This window comes from Microcebus murinus, chromosome 12, assembly GCF_040939455.1.
Source record: "Microcebus murinus isolate Inina chromosome 12, M.murinus_Inina_mat1.0, whole genome shotgun sequence".
NCBI lineage: Eukaryota > Metazoa > Chordata > Mammalia > Primates > Cheirogaleidae > Microcebus > Microcebus murinus.
The window spans coordinates 82,870,443-82,890,673 of record NC_134115.1 but is presented as its reverse complement, the minus strand read 5'-3'; the positions used below and the strand labels follow the sequence as shown (position 1 = coordinate 82,890,673).

General features: G+C 52.8%; 1 protein-coding gene across 4 annotated transcripts in view; it reads left to right on the top strand.

The window, feature by feature from the left end:
• DENND1A (DENN domain containing 1A) overlaps positions 1-20,231 on the top strand; it is a 493,327-nt gene that overhangs the window by 453,894 nt on the left and 19,202 nt on the right. For 2 of the 4 annotated variants that reach the window (XM_012771850.3, XM_012771852.3), the window contains exons 20-21: positions 12,752-12,808; positions 19,195-19,283. In XM_012771850.3, coding sequence (XP_012627304.2) covers positions 12,752-12,808; positions 19,195-19,283 — 146 coding nt within the window. The remainder of the gene's footprint in view (positions 1-12,751; positions 12,809-19,194; positions 19,284-20,231) is intronic. The other 2 variants (XM_012771853.2, XM_012771851.2) reach the window with 1 other exon arrangement.

Below are 20,231 nucleotides of genomic sequence, written 5' to 3'. Positions count from 1 at the left end.
TTGCAGTGCAGAAGGCCGGGATACTGGCTCTCCAAGTACAGAGACAGAGTGGGAGGGAAGTTCTTGCCAGGGTTGTCTACCTGACTGACACCTTCCACCTTGCCCTAACCCTGAAAACCAGCTAGGACTTCTTCCCCTGCCTTCCTCCCATCTTTGTGATTTAAAATCCCAAAATCTCAGAGCTGTTTGCCAGGTAGAACTCTGACTCATTCTTTTATGCCCTCATTAATTCCTTCCTTCACTCATTCAACATGTAGTGAGGCATGCCAGGTGCCAGGCCCTGTCCAAGGTCACAAGGGACTGAGGTGTGTTTCCTGCCTTCGTGGCACTCATCATCTGGGAGAGACAGTTCCCAAATCATATGGCAAGAGAAATGCTCATGGACGTGGTGTAGTGGTTGGAGAGGGGCCCTGGGGCTGTGTGGGGGAACAGGGGCAGGCTTCTCAGAGGAGGTGACATTTCAGCTGAATCTTAAAAGACAAGTTATATGTCAAGGAGAGCCAGAGGGGGTCAGCATTCAGGTAGAGAGAACAGCATATGTGAAGGATGCAGGAGTCTGACTTTTCAGGAAAACTGGGGCTGGTGTGAGGAGACCAGAGGCCAGCAGGTAAGGGCCAGGAGCTAAACTGTGGAGGTAGGCGGTGGCCAGGCCTTGGGAGAGCTTGAATTGTACCCTGAAGGTGCCTAGAAACCAATGAGGGTTGTATGCAGAGGAATGGCAGTTGTGGACATTTATTCTGGGCCACCGTGGGAAGGGATGGAAATAGGTGAAGCAGGGAGACCACTGCTGATGCCACACTGATGCCTGCTAATTCAGGCGAGAGCTAGCAGGAGCCTGACCTAGGACACTGCCTGTGGGGGGGTGAAGATGAGGGAAATATCTGAAAGACATTCAGGAGACATGCGGGGACAGAACTTGGTGGGCAGCTGGATGCCCTTCAAAGGAGCTGTTGAAGTTCATCATAGAGTGGCACAAGGCTGGACACAGGCCAGTGAGGTTTGAGGAGCAGCCTGTGAGGAAGGGAGTGTCTCTTGGCGTGTGCAGGGTGGGTGGACGCTTCCTTCTGCAGCCCAGGGCGAAAGTCCTGCTGAGGGACAGAATGGCCTGCTTGGAGAAAAGAAGTTACAGCTCCCCCTACCCCCACTGTCCTGTGTTTTCCCAGGACTGTGTGCCAACTGCCTGCTTTTCTATACTCTCGGAGGCCTTTGAGCACCAGGGTAGCACGACTTCCCCCGCCCCTTCCCGCATCCCAGGGTGTGGCATGTCATGGCTCCTACCCTCTAGGTCGCCAGCCATTCAGCTCCCAGGTCATCTCCACGGAGGATGATGTACAGCATTGTGCTAAACCAGCTTTATGGGCAGCCCCTTAAAACGTAAGCCTGTCCCCATGATGGATGGAGGACAAGCAGCTGTTTAGCCAACCACTTTGTTGCAAACTTGCAAAAACCATGTACAGGCCTCTTTTTAGACCCATTACGCCAAGGACCCCATAAATAAATAGCAGAGCATGTCTTGGTGCATGAGGGCTGGAGTATGGAAATAGAGGCACTGTATAAATAATACATATTTACAAAATAATATATCCATTTACAAAATGGAAATCCAGTACATTACTGTACGTGGCCATCACCAAATCACCTAGTTTAACAACCATGAAAAGCTTCGAAGTTCTGCCAAGTGATTGGCTTCCATCCATCAGTGTGCATCAGCATTAGAAATGACCGCCAAAGGGAGGGGGTCCTCCTGCACGCTGACCTTGAGGCCTTTGAATTGAGGCAAGTGGTGAGAGTGCAGGTGGGCACCCTGACACACAGCTTCTCTGCCAAGGTGTGAAGCCTACCGCAACCGTGTGTTCCTGCAGATGTCTTAAGGTCTGCCGCCGAGCAGAAGGCTGATTAGCACCAAGTTGCAGGATGTAATGGGTTGCACCTACAGGAAGATGGCTGGCTGCGAGAGGAAGAGATTTTCTAATTATGCAGATTCACTTTGCCTTGCAAAGGGAGCCCTTGAGCTGCCTTTCCAAGAGAGCCTTCCCAGAGCCCTGTAACTTTCAGCCATTACCCCCGGAGGTAGGGCCGGGCTTTTGGAAAGTCAGTTTCCTGTCTCTGCCACCCCTTTCTGAGCTCTGAACCCCACTGGGCATCCGGCTCAAGCATCTGGAGCTCCAAGAGGCAGCTGACAGAATGGCCACTGGAGCAGGCGCCCCTCCCCTCGATTGTAATGGCACAATGCTGGATTTCAGTATTTTAAATGAAAAATATATGCAGTTAGCTGTGCGCTGACAATGTCCTTGAGGATTTGACAGTGAGATTTTCCAGCAGTTGGTCTTCGTTAGGATCCTGGCGGTGTTTAATAAGGCAGTCGAACTGCTGGCACCTTGGGTTCCTGTTTGTTCTCCAAGGGCTCGGGGGCTGCTGCGGTAAGCACATCGACCAGAGCTGATCATTACAAGGGCGTACGCCACCATGAATAAAAATGTCACACGTTTTCCCATCTCACAGCGGTACAAAATGTCAGTCCTGTCAAACACACATTGCAGGGAGCTGTGTGCAGTCCGTACAAATTGGAGAGCTGCATATTCCCCCAGCCTTCTGATATTCTTCATTTGAAGCTGAAGAAAAACAGTTGTTAACCTATTAGCTAGGATTTTAAACTCTGCTGAGGTGGTGGATGGGTAGACTTTGACACAGATAGAAATGTATTCCAGGGTCCAGGAATTTTAGAACCAAGTTCTCCATCCATTTGTTCCAAGGGAAGAAAAAAATCCAATCCCTCTGTCTAGTGAACCTGACGATCTTTCTTTAACAGACACACTGGGGAAATTTGGGGATATTTCGCATCTAAGCTTCCTATCGCTTCACCGTTTGCATTCCACTCAAAAAGTCTCTTGCTTTGTGAGATGGCCCTGGGGCTCAACCTGTTAGGCTAGGATACCTCTAGGTTGAGAGTTTTTCCTGATCAGAAGCATGCCAGAACTGTTGCCAGTCTTGTGGACAAAGTAACTCGATGGGGACAATTCCAGTTGGTCTGGCATTATTCAGATGCCGGGTGAGGACTTACTGATGATTCAGTGCTAGTTTCCCGCTCCTGGGCAAGCATTCACTTTGGACTTACCACGTGCCAGGTCTTGTGCCAAGAGCCAGGGGTCCAGATGTGAACCCTCAAGGACTCACCTTCCTAGGGGAGAGACAGAGGAAGGAGCACTCAACTCTTTTGAGCCAGGAAGAGAGAGGGAGGCCTCTTGGGGAAGGGAATGGAATCTTGAGGGATGAGCCAGGTGGGCAGGTGAGGAATCATCAGGTGGGCAGGTAAGGAAAGGGCTTATGGGACCAGCACATGCATTGTGAAGACCGTGGCATATGGGGGCAGGGTCTTTGTAGGGCTGGAGAAAAGGGGGTGCTTGTGGTGGGATGGGAGATAGGACTTACAGGGGCAAGGGCTGGGTCTTGAACAGCCTACTGAGGACAGGGATGTGACCAGCTTCCCTGGGCTGCTGGTGGCAGAGAGAGCAGTTGGAGGCTCCCAGTGGCCTGGCCCAGGAGTGTGTCTGTACTTCCTTTCCAGAAGATGCTGTGCATTCCTGTCTGGACCACTGCAAAATCAGGAGAATGTTTTTATTTTAATTTCCTAGGTGTATACTGTTTGTGGTGGACATCATTCCAGAGATGATAAATTAGCCTTGGTTTTGCTGAGCCGTCTGTCCCTGGCCGTTAACTGTACCGAGCAAGCCCTCACTGAGTAGGGACCCAGGCCTGGTGAAATGCAGGTAGCTGCAAAGACAAACCTGTCTGTGTGGTCAGAACAGACTTAGCAGGACAAAAGGCTCAAAGGATGTCAGAGTTCCCAAGGAGAGAAGGGCTCCCTCAGCCTCAAGAGGATATGATTCAACATCTCCCTTCTGCTGTTGTGTATCAGATGTCACGGCAGGTGTAGGTTTCTTTGGAGTAGGGCTGGGCTTGGATTGTGGCTCTGCCACCTGTTGAGACCTGGCCTAGGCAAGTCACTGTGCTGAGCCACACAGCCTCAGTTTCTTCATCTGTCAAATGGGGATGATTTCACCTTCTTGGCAGTATTCATGTAGACCATTCATGTAGCGCTGTTAGCACAGGGCCTGGTACTTAGCAAGTGCCAAGAAACAGTAGCCCCTCTTGGTAGCAGAGTCGGGATAATCTCTCCCAACATCTGGAAGCCCCTCCGCTAACCTCACTATGCCATGCGTCCCCCACCTCCTGGGAATGTCACCCATGCACCCTCGGTGGCATCCCAGATGGCCACCCTAGTGTAGGTAGCAGCAAGACGCCTGCCTCCTGCTTCTGTCTGGGCAAAGAATGGCACGCGTCAGCAAAGCTCCCTGCCCCTGCCCAGGCACCAGTCGCATCTGGTGCCCGACCTCCAGCCACCAATGGGATGCCACCTATTCAGACCGTGCACCTGCACCCGGCTAAAAACAAAGGGCTCCCCTCCCCCGACCCACTCCGGGCCCTCCTCCCTCCCCCGCCTCTGTTCCCCAAGCGGCCGGGGTCACCCGGCCCCCACGCAGCCTTCCCTCACAGCTGCCTCGCTGCTTTTGTTCAGCATGTGAACTTCCCCGTCAGCCGAGCTCCTTGCACGGGAAGTAATCAGGGATCTTGACAAGGCTTCAAACCACAAATGCCACTACAAATTAACCAGCACCACTACAAAATACTACTCCTGTCAACATCGAGGAAGAATGCACTGCTCTTCAGGACCAGTCTGAGACGTCTTTCAGCTCAGCACTCACTCACGGCAGAGAGAGAGCGCCGGGCCCAGCCGGAGAGTCATTGACAGGACCGGCGAGTGCCCGCGTCCCGAGCACACCCTCTCCAGACACGATCCCTCCCAGGCCCCACGGCTTTGCCACCCTCAGTCCGGAGCACCCCTCACTTCCCTCACAAGTGGCACCTCAGGACAGCAAGTTGTGGGGCACATGGCTGTGCTGCTCTGGAGTCCGACAGCCAGAGATTGAGGCCCCGCCCCGCCTGCATCTCTACTATGTGCCATGGATTGGGGCAAGAGGCTTCAGTTTCCTGCTCTGTGAAATGGGGATTGTGTTAGAGCCTATACCCCAGAGTCGTCAGGACCGACTGGGGTATCCTGAGTGACACCTGGCCTGGCAAGGACACTGCAGAATGAGGCCCCTCCTGCCCTCCTTCTTTGCCATGAAGAAACCCCTCCTGTTGCCCTCTGCGAGTGGACACTCCCCAGATGGAAACATCTTCCTCAGCCTTGATGTGGAAGTCCCTCCCAAGCAACGTCTTGCAAGGAACATCCCTCCAGGGTGACAGCTTGTTACCTCCGCAGATGCATCAGGCCTGAGGAGCCCTGGATCCCGTCTGGGCGCCCTGCTGCACAGCTCTGGCAGAGAGCATGCTGTTCCCCACGTGGCACCAGGGCCTGGTCTTCTGCAGCTGTCCTCGCCGGAACTCTGAAGCCGAGGCAAGCATTTGATCCTCCCCAACAAGCAGGATCAGCCCTAGTCGAGGGTGGACGAGGAGGATTGGAAATAATGATGGGAGTTGGGGGACAGAGCTGTGCCTGAGAGAGCTTGTTGGGCATCTCAAAGGAGACACTCCACAAAAATATCGCTTCAATGCACTCCTTTTTGGAGGCATATCAAAAGAAGCCCTCTTTTATTTCCATGCCTTGCATAATAGCAGATTTCCAGTCCCAAAGAGTAGAGGAGCCTTGCTCTGAGCCCAGAGGCCTTTTGTAAAGCTACAGAGAGCTTTGTCTTCCCTCCCAACTGGGTCTGTTTCATGCACAGGTCAGAGCATTGATGTGGCTACTAGCCAGGAAAATTAACCAGGTGAACTCTTTTCTCGTTAAATAGCAATGGAGTCTAATTCTCTCCCCTTCTCCATTCCCAGCAGCGTGTCTGGTTGGGCCACATTCCCGGGACAAAATGATAAACCCCAGGGCCTGTCCAGCTTCCCCCTTGGGGACCCTAGGGCCTCCTCCATTTGAGGCAGGTGGGAGTCAGGGGAGGAGGGGGCAATTCAGAATACAATTGCAACAGAAAGGATCTGAGACCCCCTTAGGAGCCAGCCTTGGAGGCCAGCTCTCTCATGCACCAGCTGCTGTCCCCACCTTCTCCCGTCTCCCCTCCCAGCCCACCCCAGGCATTGCTGCCACAGCTCTCGGCCTTCAGCGTACTGGTTGGGCCCTGTGGCCCCCAGCACCTGTCCTCTCCACTCGCTTCCGTACTACTCCCTGCCCAGGGTCCGGCCTGTCCCACTGACTTCAACATCTCACCTCTGTGTGGCCCTCCCTTCCCAGCAGTGAAATGCAGGTGCTGATCTCACCCCACGTGGATGTTGAAGGGATATCCCCTCCATTGGGGACTGAGTGAATCCATGGGTCCTTTCCTGCCTCCCACCCCAGACACAGACATCACAGGACCGCTGCCCCAACCCATAATTAACTTGAGATGAACTCATTGACCCTCTTCTGAAAACCTGTCTGGCACTTGCTCTATGTGACCCTGGGCCAGTCCTCGCTCCCCTCATCTGTAGAATGGGTAACAGCCCTCATTGCCTGTAGAATGCCCTGAGCTAGCGAGTGTGCCGGCAGCTGCTCAGGCAGCGGGAACACAGGCGGCAGGAAGTGCCTTGGCTGTGCCCGCAGCGCAGACAGGCTGGCCCCCGGGCAGCAGGGACACCCCTCCACTCCCGTGTGCACTGCACTGTCTGCCCCTGAGTCATTGCCTGGCAGTTGAGCATTTTGCACCCTGCAGCCCCGTGCAGGGTGCCCGTTCATCCATGCCGCCCAGGTAATTAAGTTGATATTCCAACACCGCTTCCCCTGCTGACCTTTTGGAAACAATGTGTTTTGCTGCATCAACAAATTAACTGCAAATCAGATGCTGTCCTCATAAATGCGAGTTTCATATCCAATGAGCATACCCACCTAGCCCTCGTGGCTGACAGATATAAACGCCAAGGGCCAGGCAGAGACCTGCAAAGGCCAAAGAGTTCCTCTCTTCTCTGGGACCTCGGTGTCAATCACGCTTTCTGGCTTACCCTCTCGCGTTCACATCTCCCGGCAGTGGTGTTGCCAGGGCTGGTGAGTTGACAACATGGAGGCCTGGGCCAGCCCCTGCGGCTGGGGGGTAGTGCCTGTCCTTAGGAACCCACCCATCCTCCTGCCATCCCTTTCCTACACTACGGACGCCAACATGTCTCTTATTGTGTCTGTGATCCTGTCCCTCCCACTGAGATCGGAAGAAAACCCACAGTCCTCAGCCTGACATCCAGACCCTCTGTCATCTGACCCTTCCAGGTCTTGGCCTGCCCTGTGCTCGTGTTCAGTCTCGCTCTAGTCTTGCTGGACCACTGTGGTTCCCCTACCAGGCGCCTGGTTCCCTACCACTCCCATCCGGTAGAAGAACCCTTCCCTGTACCTCACAGACCTTGGCAACCCTCTGTGCCCCCTGCATCGCAGCTCCTCAGTCAGAGTCTTGTTCGCTCACCTACCCCTGTCCCTGGTACAGCATATACTGTTTGTTGAATGAATGAACAATTGAATCACGTGCATCCTTTGGAAAGTACCGGAAAGAGATGCTCAAATAAGGAAAGGAGAGGAAGACGTTAGTCACTCTCTTGCCAGCCTTTTCTCTAAAGCACAGATCTGTAACAACAGATTCTAACTTCAGAAGGAACAAGGATTAAAAAAACTGTCAGAAAGGATTCTAAGTGACTTTGGAAATTTTAGTTGACAAGGATAACACAATGGACTAAGAATACCTGCTTGTTCGCAGCTAGCTGTGTGACCTCATACTAGTCCCTTAACCTCTCTGGGCCTCCTGTTTCCTGTCTCTGTAGCAGGGAGATAATCCTTCTCCAACTTGCCTCACCAGGGAATGCAAGGCTCAAAGGAAAGAAGAGAAGTAGAAATGCTTTGAAAGGAAAACACACCATATAAATAGAAGAGATTATTATTAAAATCCAGTCTCCTTCAACAGAGTCTTGCTGACAGCACATACTCTTGGAAAACCAAGGTCCTCATGTCCATAGAACTTTTCTGGAAAGACTCATGGGTCTAGCAGGGGAACCGAGGATTGAATGGTTCCATGTCATCCCCAGGACCCCAGACCAGAGCCTCGCACGGCTGTAATTGCTCTCTAATATCATCCTCGCACCAGTGCTTGCAACTCAGGAGTTATTTTGATTTATAGAAGATGCAACTGAGACTTAGAGAGACTAAATAACTCAACTAGAAAATGTCAGAGCCAAGGCAGGAACCCATGTCTTTCTCGCCCAAAGTATACTTCTTGGGCCTTTAGTCCACAAATCCTCTCTTCATTTTAAGAAAGATATTTGTCCCTGGCGTAGGTCAGATCCCACCCTACTGTACATTCCTTGAAGACAAGGGCTCTGTCTTATTCTCTGAATCCCCCAGGCCCTGGCCCCGCAAGCAGACATGAAGGAATTCAGTCTGGCCGGGAACTGAGGATCGTGTATGGTGTGATTTCCATGCAAAGGTGCCCAGACCGCTTCGATTCTCTGCCGCTGCTTTAAAGCACTCCGGTGTGGCCCCCCCTCCTCCAACAGAGAAGGAGCTCTCTGGATTCAGTCAGGAGGCCTGAATCCTGCTCCCAGCTCTACCCATTACCAGCTGGGGGCCTTGAGTGGGTCTCTTTACCTCGGCCAGTTTGTCCCCGTGTCTGTGGAAATACAAGCTCCCTGCCACTAGGGCCAGGGTAAGATGAGCAAGCCCCGGGCCCAGCCCTGGGCCGTAGGCTGAACTGCAGAGAACCAGACAAAATCTCCACCCTCTGGGAGCTGAGTTAGGTAGGGAAGAAGAGCTCCTGGCTCCCAGCAACTGTCTCTGAGTCCTCCCAGTCCTGCAGTCTCCTCGGCCCTCGCCTTACACCATTGCGGTCCTCACATTCAGCTTCCTGAACACCAGGGCCACTTTCTGGAAGAGGGTGTGTTTTTCTGAGTTGATCCTTCCCTGGCTTCTCTCTTCACCCCCTACCCCCCAGATCACCACCACTCACCCCCTACAGCCTGTGCTAATCATCTCCGGAGTACTCAGCTCTCCCCTGTCTGTGTCCCCAGCTGTCATGCGTCCCAGCATATTTGGGGAACTGCAACCACCATGGCCCAGCCGCCTGCCACCCCCTCTCTAGGCAGCAGAAGCTTCTCCTGGCAACATGTCCACTGTGCACCCAGCCCTCTGGGAAGTGCTGTAATACACCTCTCTGTGGGCAGGGGGGCCCACAGAGAGGTCACAGAGGCCCAGGGATGTCACTGGCTTACCAAAGTCACCTGGAAAGCCAGCAAGGCCTCTGTGGTAGGGCCAGGAGGGCACTCCACAGGTCAGAAGTTCTAGTGTCCAAAATCTAAGACTGCTTCCCACATGGTCAGCATCCAGCCCCGTGGTGATAATCCAGATGCTTGCTGGTGGCCAGCCTCGGCACTCGTCCCCAGGGCCCGCACACACCGTGGCAGGACATCCTGGCAATTAGTGCGACCGTCCCCGTCTCCCTCCCCCAGTCCCTGGGGGGTCTTTAATGCACACCCCTGGGAGTTCACCTTTCTCTCCTGGTGGCTACCCCCTGTCGTATGCTCCAGCATCAGAGCGTGCTCAGAATTAGTGAGTGCAGCTCCCTCTCCCTGTCCATTTCCTCTGGTGACCCGATCCCGTGATTCTGACATCCTCCAGGGAAAACTCGCCGAGTGTCAGGAGGGGCAGTGTGGTTTCCTGGTCTTGGTCATTTTTGTTGAGTTTTGTTTTGATCCCTCTGGCTGCGCCAGGACATCTGTATCACATTACCCCTTCTTGGCATCTTTAAATCCCCCTGACTTGCTCTGCTCGCTTCTGGGCTGGCTGTGACCAAGAGGCTGCTTTCCTCCCGCCATTTGTAAATTCAGCTGCAAAAGGACCAGCGCTTCCCAATGACAATCAAAGGGAAATAAGTTAACTATGGAATCTGTAGAACTGACATTTCTTGAGTGTGCCGGGAACTCCAAGCCAAAAAGCATTTGCTGAGCACCTATTATGTTTCAAGTACTACACTAGACCGCAGGGTACATAGAGAGATGCGTGGGCTGATAATGACAGCTGCACGCTGGGGAGGGGTGCGTGGTGGGCCCCAGAACCTGGGGACTTTAGCACTTCGGGCGGCATTTTCCAGGGGATATTAATGGGTGCTAGAGGGAAAATGAGTCTGTGTTCAAATACATATGGGAGTCAGGACCTTTAAAAACCTGGAGTTCATATGTTTTTGCCTGGTTTGGGTAGTTTTTTTGTTTTGTTTTGTTTTTTTATTGCAAGGCTCAGTAGACTTTGCTATGCTGATAGGCATTGTGAGTCCCCAAAAGGAGCAAGGCAATAGGCGGTATTTCTCAGATTTGCCTGGCTGGGGAACCTCCTTTTTTCCCTTCATACAATGCATCTCCCAGGATGGTGCTTCTCGCAGACACCTTGCGAGATGCCGGCCTTTCACTGAGATTATTTAAGCTGGCAAGTGGCATGATTGGGCGTGTATTTTTCTTTTAAGTCCACTCTGGAAACAAATGTAGAAGATGGATTGGGAGGGGGAGAGGCTGGAGGCAGGGGAACCTGCTAATGGTAATGGTTGCTAATGTCTATTGGCGACATTGTGCAAAGAACCCGACTACATCGTCTCATTGAATCTTCCTAACGGCCCTCTCGGGCAGACAGCGCCGTTACCTGCACTTCGCAGATGAGGACAGCAAGGCTGACACTGGTTACACCCACAGCCCAGAACAACCCCAAGAGTGAGTGGGGGCTGGGGTTCTTTCAGAAACCTTCTGACCCCAGAGGCTGTCCCCTGAGCCCTCTGCCACACACCTCACAGCAAGGATGGAAATAGCCCAGGTCACAGGTGGCAAGCAGTGAGGACAGTGGGGCTGGAGGAGATGGTCACCCAGAAGTAGAGTGGCCAAGCATGAAAGAAGCAGAGGGTGTCGGGGGATATGTGAGAATCAGGGCAGCAGCCTGTGTACGGTGGGGGGGTGGGCTCCCCTCTCCCTGACCTTCTCCCTCCTGATGAATGGTGTGAACTGGGGGGACTCTATTCCCCTGTGCCCCACACACTTCTGTAAGCCATGAAGGGGAAGAAACGTGGTGGCCATGGCCTCTCTAGGGGGCCTCCCCAACCCCAGGTAGCCCCAACTGTAGAAGGACCACCAAGCATGGGCTGGCCCTCACTCCCAGCTAATGGCATAGGATCTGGAAAGCCACTGTGTATTTCCATCCAGACGTGCCCTCGATGTGCCACCAGGGAGTCCCTGGGCCAGTTTTCCCCTCCAGCCACTTTGACAGGCCCTATCCTATGCTGGGCACCAGGGATCAAGGATGACCAGGACATGGGCCCTACCCTCCAGGAATAGTGAGGAGGAAAGTTCTAAGGCAGGTTTGAGATCTGAGGACTCACCCCCACCGAGCGAATCCCAGTGTCAGCACTGTCCAAGAAGAATGTGCTAGGAGCCCCACTCAGGGATCTCACGTGCAATTCTAAATGTAAACAGTCAAAAGAAACTGGTGAAACTGCTTTTAATAATACATTTAGCCTAATAGCCAAAATATTATCATTTCAACACATAATCAATATAAAATTACTGGAAGGTATTTTACATTCTTTTCTCATACTAAGCCTCTGAAATCCAATGTGTATTTTACATTTACATCTCATCTGAATTTGGACTGGCCACATGTGACCATTGGCTCCTGTATTGTCCAGGGCGGGTCTAGACTTTGTCAGATAGTGATGTATCTTCGTGAACTGAGTGACGGAATGGGCAAGAGCCAACTGGGAGCCTCCCAGGGTTTGCTGTGGGTCGGTGGTCTGGGTCCCATGGACTTTCACTTTTGTCACCATGCTGCCCGACTCCCCCACACCTGTGCAGGGCATCTCGCCAGGCAGGCTGTGTAAACCACAAAGCTGGGCTTTTAAGATAAAGGGTTTGAGGGTAGGGCCGAGAAGTCTGTGCTCTGTTGGTTTTGATTCGAATCCTGATTTCAAAAGAGAAGCGTTTTGTACAAATTTTATTTGTTCAGCAGACATTTATTGAACAGGTATTTTTTTCCCAAAACCCACACAACACACAACCTTCTGCAGGCACAGGGATGACTGCCTCCATGAAACAGACATTTAAACCATCTCATGGGGCGAGAGGGTGAGGTACTTGAGTAGGAAGCACAGGTGCTAGGGACAGCACCTGACCTGGCAGCCTCTTAGAGAACAAGCACACGTTTGCCAGGCCCGCCGTCGGGCAGAGGCTGGTCATTCCATGAGGGGGCAGGCAGGCAACAAGCATGAAAACCCACTTGAGGCTCTGCCCAGGGTGGACACAGGAGAAGGTTGGGAAAGGTCTGTGTGGGGCATGGTAGGGTCCAGGTCTTAGAGGATTGGGAATGCCAGCCCTGGGCCTCCAGCTGGCACCCAAGGACAGCAGGAGGCATGGCCATATTGCATTTGAGAAGGTCCCCCTTGGCCTGCTTGGAGCACGGCAGAGGAGATCAGAGCTGGGGCCCTGTCGGGACACGATTGCAGTAATCCAGGCTAGAGACAGGCCTGGAACTAAGGAATCAGTGGAGGGGATGGTCTCAGGAGACGGACAGCAGGAGTGAGGAAGTGGGAGGCATCCAGGGTAGCCGTAATCTGGCTTGAGTGGCTGGGTGTGTCCTCCCGGGCCACGTGTGGAAAGGCATTGAGCCATCTCCATGTGACTGATGTTTTAAGTTTCCGCTTTAATGCAGCCCCAGAGACTCCGTCCCACCCGACCGCCGCCTCCCAAGATACAGCGCTCGAGGCCCGTGAGTAGCCGGCGGTTCCGCCCTCCCCCCCTAACACTGCCTGAGCCCTTCGCCCTCAGCCTCACTAAACTTCGGGAGTTTGGACTCTCCTGCCTGGCAAAAGAAAACCGGGAATTGGGTTTTTCAGCTTCCCTGTCTGCGTGGCATGAGCCTGAACTTGCATTTTCTGGGTTTCTCTCTCTTTTTTCTGAATAAGTCCGGAGACTTGCAGGTCAGAGCCGTAGGTAGCCGGGGGCCACTGTGTGCTGTGTGTGCCGTGTGTGCCTCATTTGAGCAAATCTCATAGGGTGAGCCGTGTTTCTAGCCAACGAGCTTTAAAGCCTTGCTCCAAACGCTTGCTCTTGATGCTTTAAAGGAAGCAGAAGTTGGCAGCAGGGGTCTCATTCCCGCCAGATCTTGGTTTGGAAATGCATTTGATGTACCCTCCCAAGGGCTGAGGCTACACCCTGAGAATATGGAGCCGGCTCGGATGGAGACAGGTACTGCTGCCCTGCCGGGGTTCCCGTGTAGACTGCCAAGCGAGGATGGAAACGCAGGGCGCACTGCGATAAACCCCCCAACACCTGGGCATGGTGTGGGTAGGGGAGAGAGATCCATCCATGTTTTTTAAAGAGAAATGACACGGAAAAATATTAGGTGTGGGGCCCGTGTTAAGCATCAGCAAAGTCGTTCTCCCTTGTAAGCGCAGACGTTGGCAGTGCTGAGGCATAACAACTTTAGCAGGTGCCTTTACAGTGGGAAACCTGCCAGGACCTTTCAGTGAGGCCTCTTTACCAAGAGAAAATTTTTTCCATCTGTTATTCAAGGCAGCTTCCACTCTGAGGCCAAGCACAGGGGGTCAGCTGCAATCAGATTCCCCTGCCCCCACCGCCAAACTGGTGTCCCGACCCCTCCCAGCCTCTGCAGGACACATGTCCACACCCATCTTGTGCAGGCATGGAGGCCCCGGCATGCAGGTGACCAGGCTGAACCGTGTCTGTTCTGAATCCTTGGTGCAGGCACCTAGCACTGATTGGGTAGATATTGGCTGTCTGTGCACTGTTTTCCTTCCCTTCCCCACCGTGTGTGGAAGTCAGCAGGCTGCAGTGGGGGCTGGGAGGATTTAGATGGCTTTACCTATGACAGTCATGAGCCTACAGTTCCAGCCACATGTGATGACGGGTCCATCCTATACCCACAACAAACAGTGGTTAGCCCAAACCACAGTCGGCACAGCTTGCAAGGGGCTGAAATGTTTCCGCTCACTGTCATTGGAGGGAAGACACAAACAGCAAAAAAGAAAACACTTTGGAGTAGAGGAGGCCCCTTCTTGGTTGAGCCTCATGTGAGTTAGTGAATGTTCCAGCACAGTCATTAGCAACATGGATTTGGAAGGTCTGCAGAGCAAGGCGTGAATGCTGAAGCTGTGCGACTTTGGGCAAGTACTGAAGCTCTCTGAGCCTCATTTCTCTGCACTGCACCCTCATTCATAGAGGCTTTTTGTGAGAACAAAGGATGACATTTGTAGAGCACCTAGCACAGTGCCTGGCACACAGGAGCAGTTCTTCTTAAGAGGCTTTTACACCTTACAACTTCTAAGGAATGGCCCCATTGCTTAATAACCATCATTTGCCTAGGATTTTATAATCAGTAAAATGTTTTTAGGTACCGCATCCCAGTTGAGCCTCACAGTAGCTCTGTGAAGTAGGCATTGTCACCACGTATCTTAGAGATGAGAAAACTGATGCTTAGTAACTTAACCCACGTTCCTCAACTGCAAACAGGGCCACCAGGCTCTAGAAGCTATAGTCTTCCCAGCACTCCAAGCTCCCGGCACCCTCCACCTTTGTGGGCATAGAGATGGACTTATTACAGGTTCAGTGTCCCTTATCCAAAATGCTTGGAACCAGAAGTGTTCCAGATTTCAGGGTGGTTTTTTTTAAGATTTTAGAATATATGCATTATATTAATACTTACTGATTGAGGGCCCCTAATCCAAAGATGAAATCCAAAATGCTCCAATGAGCATTTCCTTTGTGTATCAAGTTGGCATTCAAAAAGTTTCAGATTTCAGAGCATTTCAGATTTGGGATTTTTGGATTAGGGATGTTCAACCTATCTAAAGTACTGGGGCAAATCCTTCAGTTGAGAAAAAAATTATTCTGCAGCTGGCTGGGCTTTCTGCGGAATCTCTAGGGCAGTGTTAGGTCCTGGCAGAGTTACAGAGGTGAAGAGAATTGACATTTATTGAGCAGCTTGTAATGTGCCCGGGTCTGTGCTAGGCGCTCATATACTTGTCTTGTTTGCCCAGCCCAGAGAAGGCAGATGCTGTTTCCCCAGTTTGTAGCCAAGACCACAGAGACAATAAGAGGCCAAGCCAAGCTGGCCTTTGAGCCCAGGCCTGCCCTTCTCTTCTGTCTCTCCTCGTTCTCTACCAAACAGCCTTCCCTTAAGCCAAAGTCAGCCAGAAGGTAGATCTCAGAATTCCCCTTAGAGGCCTGGGATCCACAGCAGGAGGGGAATCTCTTGGAAAGCAGGATGCAGGGGCAGGATTGCTCCCTTGGAAAAATCCAAGCATTGGAGGCAGTACGGTGGACCTTGTGTAGTCTCACTGCTGTGGGACTCATGCTGTTTGGGTAGGAGGTGCCCAGCCATATCTACTGGCAATTGACCAATTGGGGAGGCAGACGTTGCCATGAGAAAAGCCTGAGTAGCAGCTGCCTCTGCTGCTGGGCTGGTGTAGGAAGTGACTGGCCTGGCATTTGGGGCTGTACCCCCCCCCCTGGATTCATGGCATGCTGAAGAGGCAGGGTCCCTGGAGTACCAGCCCTCCAGGGCTTGGAAGTCAGAGAGGCCTACCCTGGTTTGAATCACGACTTGGCCACTTCCTGGCTGTGTGACCTTGGGTAAGATTCTTACCTTCTCTGAGCCCATTTATCATCTATTAAATGGGTTTAGCAATACCCACCTGGTGAGGGTAATGAGGTCGTATATGTATAGTGCCTAGCGCTGTCCTGGCATGAAGTGGTCACATATACCCCCGAACTTCTGCTAAGCAGGACCACTAAGGGACCAATTTGGGAGCACAAACTTAGAAAGTTTGTGCTTTCTGGGCCCTGCAGTCCCCAGGGCCCTAGGGACCATTCGTTCCTTGTGCATTTATGCAAGCATTTCCAGTGGACACCACTACACACTGGGTGGGAACCTGGGAGTCACAGGGTGTGGGACCTCTCGAGGGCCTCGAGCAGGACAGCCTAACAAGCTCCCATGTCAGGAGCCACCGGCCTCCAGCTGGGCTCTGCCAGGTCTCTGCACCGTGAACGGTCCAGGCAGAGGTGTCGCCGTTGGCCTCAGGGTAGTGGGGGCCCGAGGCAGTCGCCATTCAGCCTTTCTGGAAGGAGCTTTGTAGCCTGGCACCTGTGGCTGGAGTTCAGATGTTACCAGAGGATTTGGGTTTTCTTTTTCAAAAGAAGAAAAAAGGAAGAGCAGAAGAAAATCATGCCAGTGTCTCGTGGACTAAGGGGACTGGGTTGGGGCTTGCCGGGGGAGGCAGGCTGCGGTCAGCCTGCATGTGAAGCGCTTTATAAGCTCTGGATTTATTATTTCATGCTCACCATTAAAATCAAATGTACTCGGTGCTTTTGTATTCAATACACATTTAACCCTGCCGACTTAGATTTCTCAGGTTTTAAATCCAGTGGGGAATTGGCTGGCTTCCCAACTTCCCCTCCAGTCCCCTTGAACGGCGCTGGAAATCCCTGTTTAGCACTTTCTCCCCCGGCGCTGCCGGGATCCTAGCACTGGCGGGGCCAGTCCCTGTGGTGTGTGCACGCATTTTTCCCTTCCCTCCCCAGCCCCCACCCTTCCCGGACACCCCAGAAAGACGGATGTCATCGCCGGAATATGACGGGAGTTGTCGGCGGTGTCTCGTGCTTCGGGCTTAATTAAACCATTTTGTCTGTGTGTGTCTGTGCCTGGTTGTGGTCTGCCGCCGCGTGTGTGTGATCCACACATGTGCCTTCACCTCTTGCGCATGCCTCTGTGCGTGCATGTTGTGAGATGTGTGTACATGGGAGTCTCAAGGCCTCAGTGTATCTCTGGATGGTTGTCGTGTGTGTGAGTACACTTGTGTGTCTGGCTTTGTCCCCGGCAGGCAGGTGTGTGTGACTCTGGCGTGTCTGTAGCTGTGCCGGGGACTGACCATCCGGGGTGTGCTGTGTCTTGCTCCCCTCCCCCGCCCGCGCCGGCTCTGCTGCCCTCCCCTCCCCCCCTGCTCTGTCTGTTTTATCATCCCTAATGAAGCAGTCTCCTCCATCGATCCTACTGATTGCCAACCCATTCCTTTTGTTTGTTGGCGCTGAGCCATTCAGCGGCACTCTGACAGCTCAGCTCGTCTAATTAGCTCTGTTGTTCTTTTTCCCCATGTTTCACCACGTTGCAAGTTCAGTTGAAGTTGCCACAAACTTAATCCCCCCATTTCAGCCACAAGTTCACATTCTTAACCCGCCTTTATTGTAGCAAGGAGCAGCCCTGTGCAGGGACGCGCCGACAGGCCTTACAGTCTGACCTTTCCCCAAAGCCCTGCCCCAGGGCCCCGCGGGGCAGGGGCAGAGCTGCCCCTTCACCCCACCCACACCCTTGCCTTGTGTGAGAAGTCGGGACCATTCTAGCCAGATGACCTGTTCACTGGCTGCAGAGCCCTGACAGGGGAAACCAGAGTGAAAATGAGTGGGGGATATATCCGTTCATGTATTCAGCAAATGTTGGCCAAATACTCGCTGTGTGGCAGGCACAGTTCTAAGAACAATGATAATGACAGCAACATCATTGCGCGCTTCTAGACTCCAAGCAGTGACATCCATTTGATTCTAAAAATCTTGCTGAGGGACCACTATATACCAGGCACTATGCAGGATGCTAGGCAAGGATCAGAGAATCCTAAAACTCATCTTCTAATTCAGACACCATGTTGCCCTCATCTTCCTTTTGTTGTTGATAAGGAGGGGACACTCAGGTCACAGAGAAGCAGGATGAGCATTTGAGCCCTCACTATGCACCAGGCCCCATGCTGGGGCTGCCCTGCATCTGGTCGCTGAATCTTCATAGCCCCGCAGAAGACAACAGCAAGTTTGGTGGAACGCATTTGGCTTGTACCATATCTCTGCTTCGCCAAACAAGGCCAAGATCAGACTGGCCACTCCACAGGAAAACTTTGGTTAGATCAGACGCATGCAGACCTGAGTGCTTGACGAGACTCTATAAAGACTTGTCTTTTATGCAGCCAGCTTCTGTAATCTGTGTTCCTAAGCCATTGTGCCGTGTCGGCCACAAATTGCCGAGGGTGGGGGCAGGGATGTTCTGGAAAAGCAGCAGGCAGGAAGTAGAGTGTGCGCCTGCTCTCCTTTCCTGTCTTGTCCTCAAAATTCAGCAATTGTGGCATCTCATCTGCAGAGAAATGTTCAGAACCTGCGCCGGGATGCCCAGTCGTTTTTCTTGGCAATGAAATTCAGACATAGACTTTCTTAGCTTAGCTCTGTCACAACCTGTGCTTCTCAGGCATTGGAAATGTGCAAAGATGACCGTGCCAAATTTAAAGCCATGGAATGTTGATTGGACCAAATGAGTATCCTTCTAAAGGCACCTAGAAATTCTCAGCCTAACACCCATCACAGGCTCTGGTGGGGCAGGGGGTGTCTTTTTCTACAGGCCTTCATCTTGACTTTCAGAGGTGGCAGATCAGAAAAACACTCATCTTGTCACTGCAGCACCGTCTGTGGGATTAGGAAGCTACATGCTTCCTAACACGCACACCGCCGACCCTTGAGCCAGGCCTGTGCGGCGAGTGTAGCCATGTGGGGTGTGCAGCACCCCGGCTGGGCCCTGCTGGGAGGGCCAGCACGGAGACAGAGGAGAGAAGCAGAACACAGATCGGTACTGGCACTCTCATAACATCTTTTATATTTAGAGAAGAAAATAAGCATCTTGTAATTCAGCTGTAAAAAGACAAACTAAGTGTGTGTACCCTAAAATCAAGTCCGAGTGAAACCTTTTTGTTCTGCAAAACTGGCTTCTGGGTTCCAGAGAAAGGCAAGAGGGAATCGGTCCTCGATAAGGGCCTCTTTGTCCTGGTTCCTGTATCCACGTCATCTCACTGGACCCTCGCCGTGGGCTGAGCCCCCCCCCCATCTTGCAGATAAGAAAATCAAGCTCTTCAGGAGAACCTTTCCGATTGGAGCAGGCCACAGAATCCCAGTTAGGGTATCTGTCTGCTGCAGATTAAATGGTGATGTTTCCACTGAAAATCCCTACATGTTTGTTTTGTAGCCGCTTATCCAAATCTTCAGAGTGTCCGTGTATGGCTTGTCCAACTCACTCCTTCTTGGTGATTTCCCCTGTGCCCCTCCTAGGTGCGCCCGCCCCGGCCACACGTCGCGAAGAGACCCAAGAGCAACATCACGGTGGAAGGCCGGCGGACGTCGATCTCGAGCCCCGAGCAGTGAGTACCCCGTTGCTCTCCTCTCTGTCCGCAAGAACCCAGCGGCGCCAAGTGTGCAGCCCTGGCCTTCGAGAGGCTTCCCCGGGGCGCCAAGCAGGTGTTTTGGGGAGCAGGGCTTGCTCTTCTGCCAGCTGCCGTTGTCACACCAGCGGGAGGCCCTGGAGGGCAGGGAGCATCTAGGCTGCGTTTTGAGTGGTGAGGCACAAAGGGTACTCAGATGGGTTTAGAAGAAGGTCCCAGGCCTTTTATGCCGAGGATGTCGAGTCAGCAGGTGAGGGTTAGGAACCTGGTCAGGCCAGCTGTCTAATGAGGGCCATCACCTTCCTAGGGCCTGGTGGTGCCCAAGGTCTCTGTGGCTCAGATTTATGCACAAGACTGTCCTTATCCACTGTCCCACCCCCACCAGGACCCTTTGCCCACCCGTGCCATAGCATTTATATCACTGTGGTTTTCTTACCTACCTCCCTCAGACCCAGAGCTCCTGCGGGACGGGTACCAGGTGTTGTGTCCACAGGACAAGCTTAGAGTCACCTGCTGAGGAGCTATTGGGTAGAGGAGGTGAATGAGCCAGGCAGGCAGACAAGTGGTGGCTGGAGGTGGAGCCACCTGCACGGGGTGAGGCTGAAAGCCCCAGACGGTGGACTCCAGAGCCAGCTGGGGAAGGTGGCACTGCTTCCCTTTGTCCCCCTGGTCTCTGCCCAGGCAACTCAGCAGCTGCACGTTAGCTTCCTGTGATGCCTGGGAAAAGCGCATGAATTCTTCTTGGTCTAGAGTTGTTGGGAAAATCAGAAAAATTCACCCTGAATTCCTTCTGGTAGAAAGGGGAACCCTCGTGTCTGGCTTGCTTTCAGAAACTTCTCAGGGAAGGATGTTAAGGGAGATGGCAGGTCCTAGCCAGAATATGAGCCGAAAGGAAGAAACAATTCTGAAATGTCAAGCTGTGGCCTA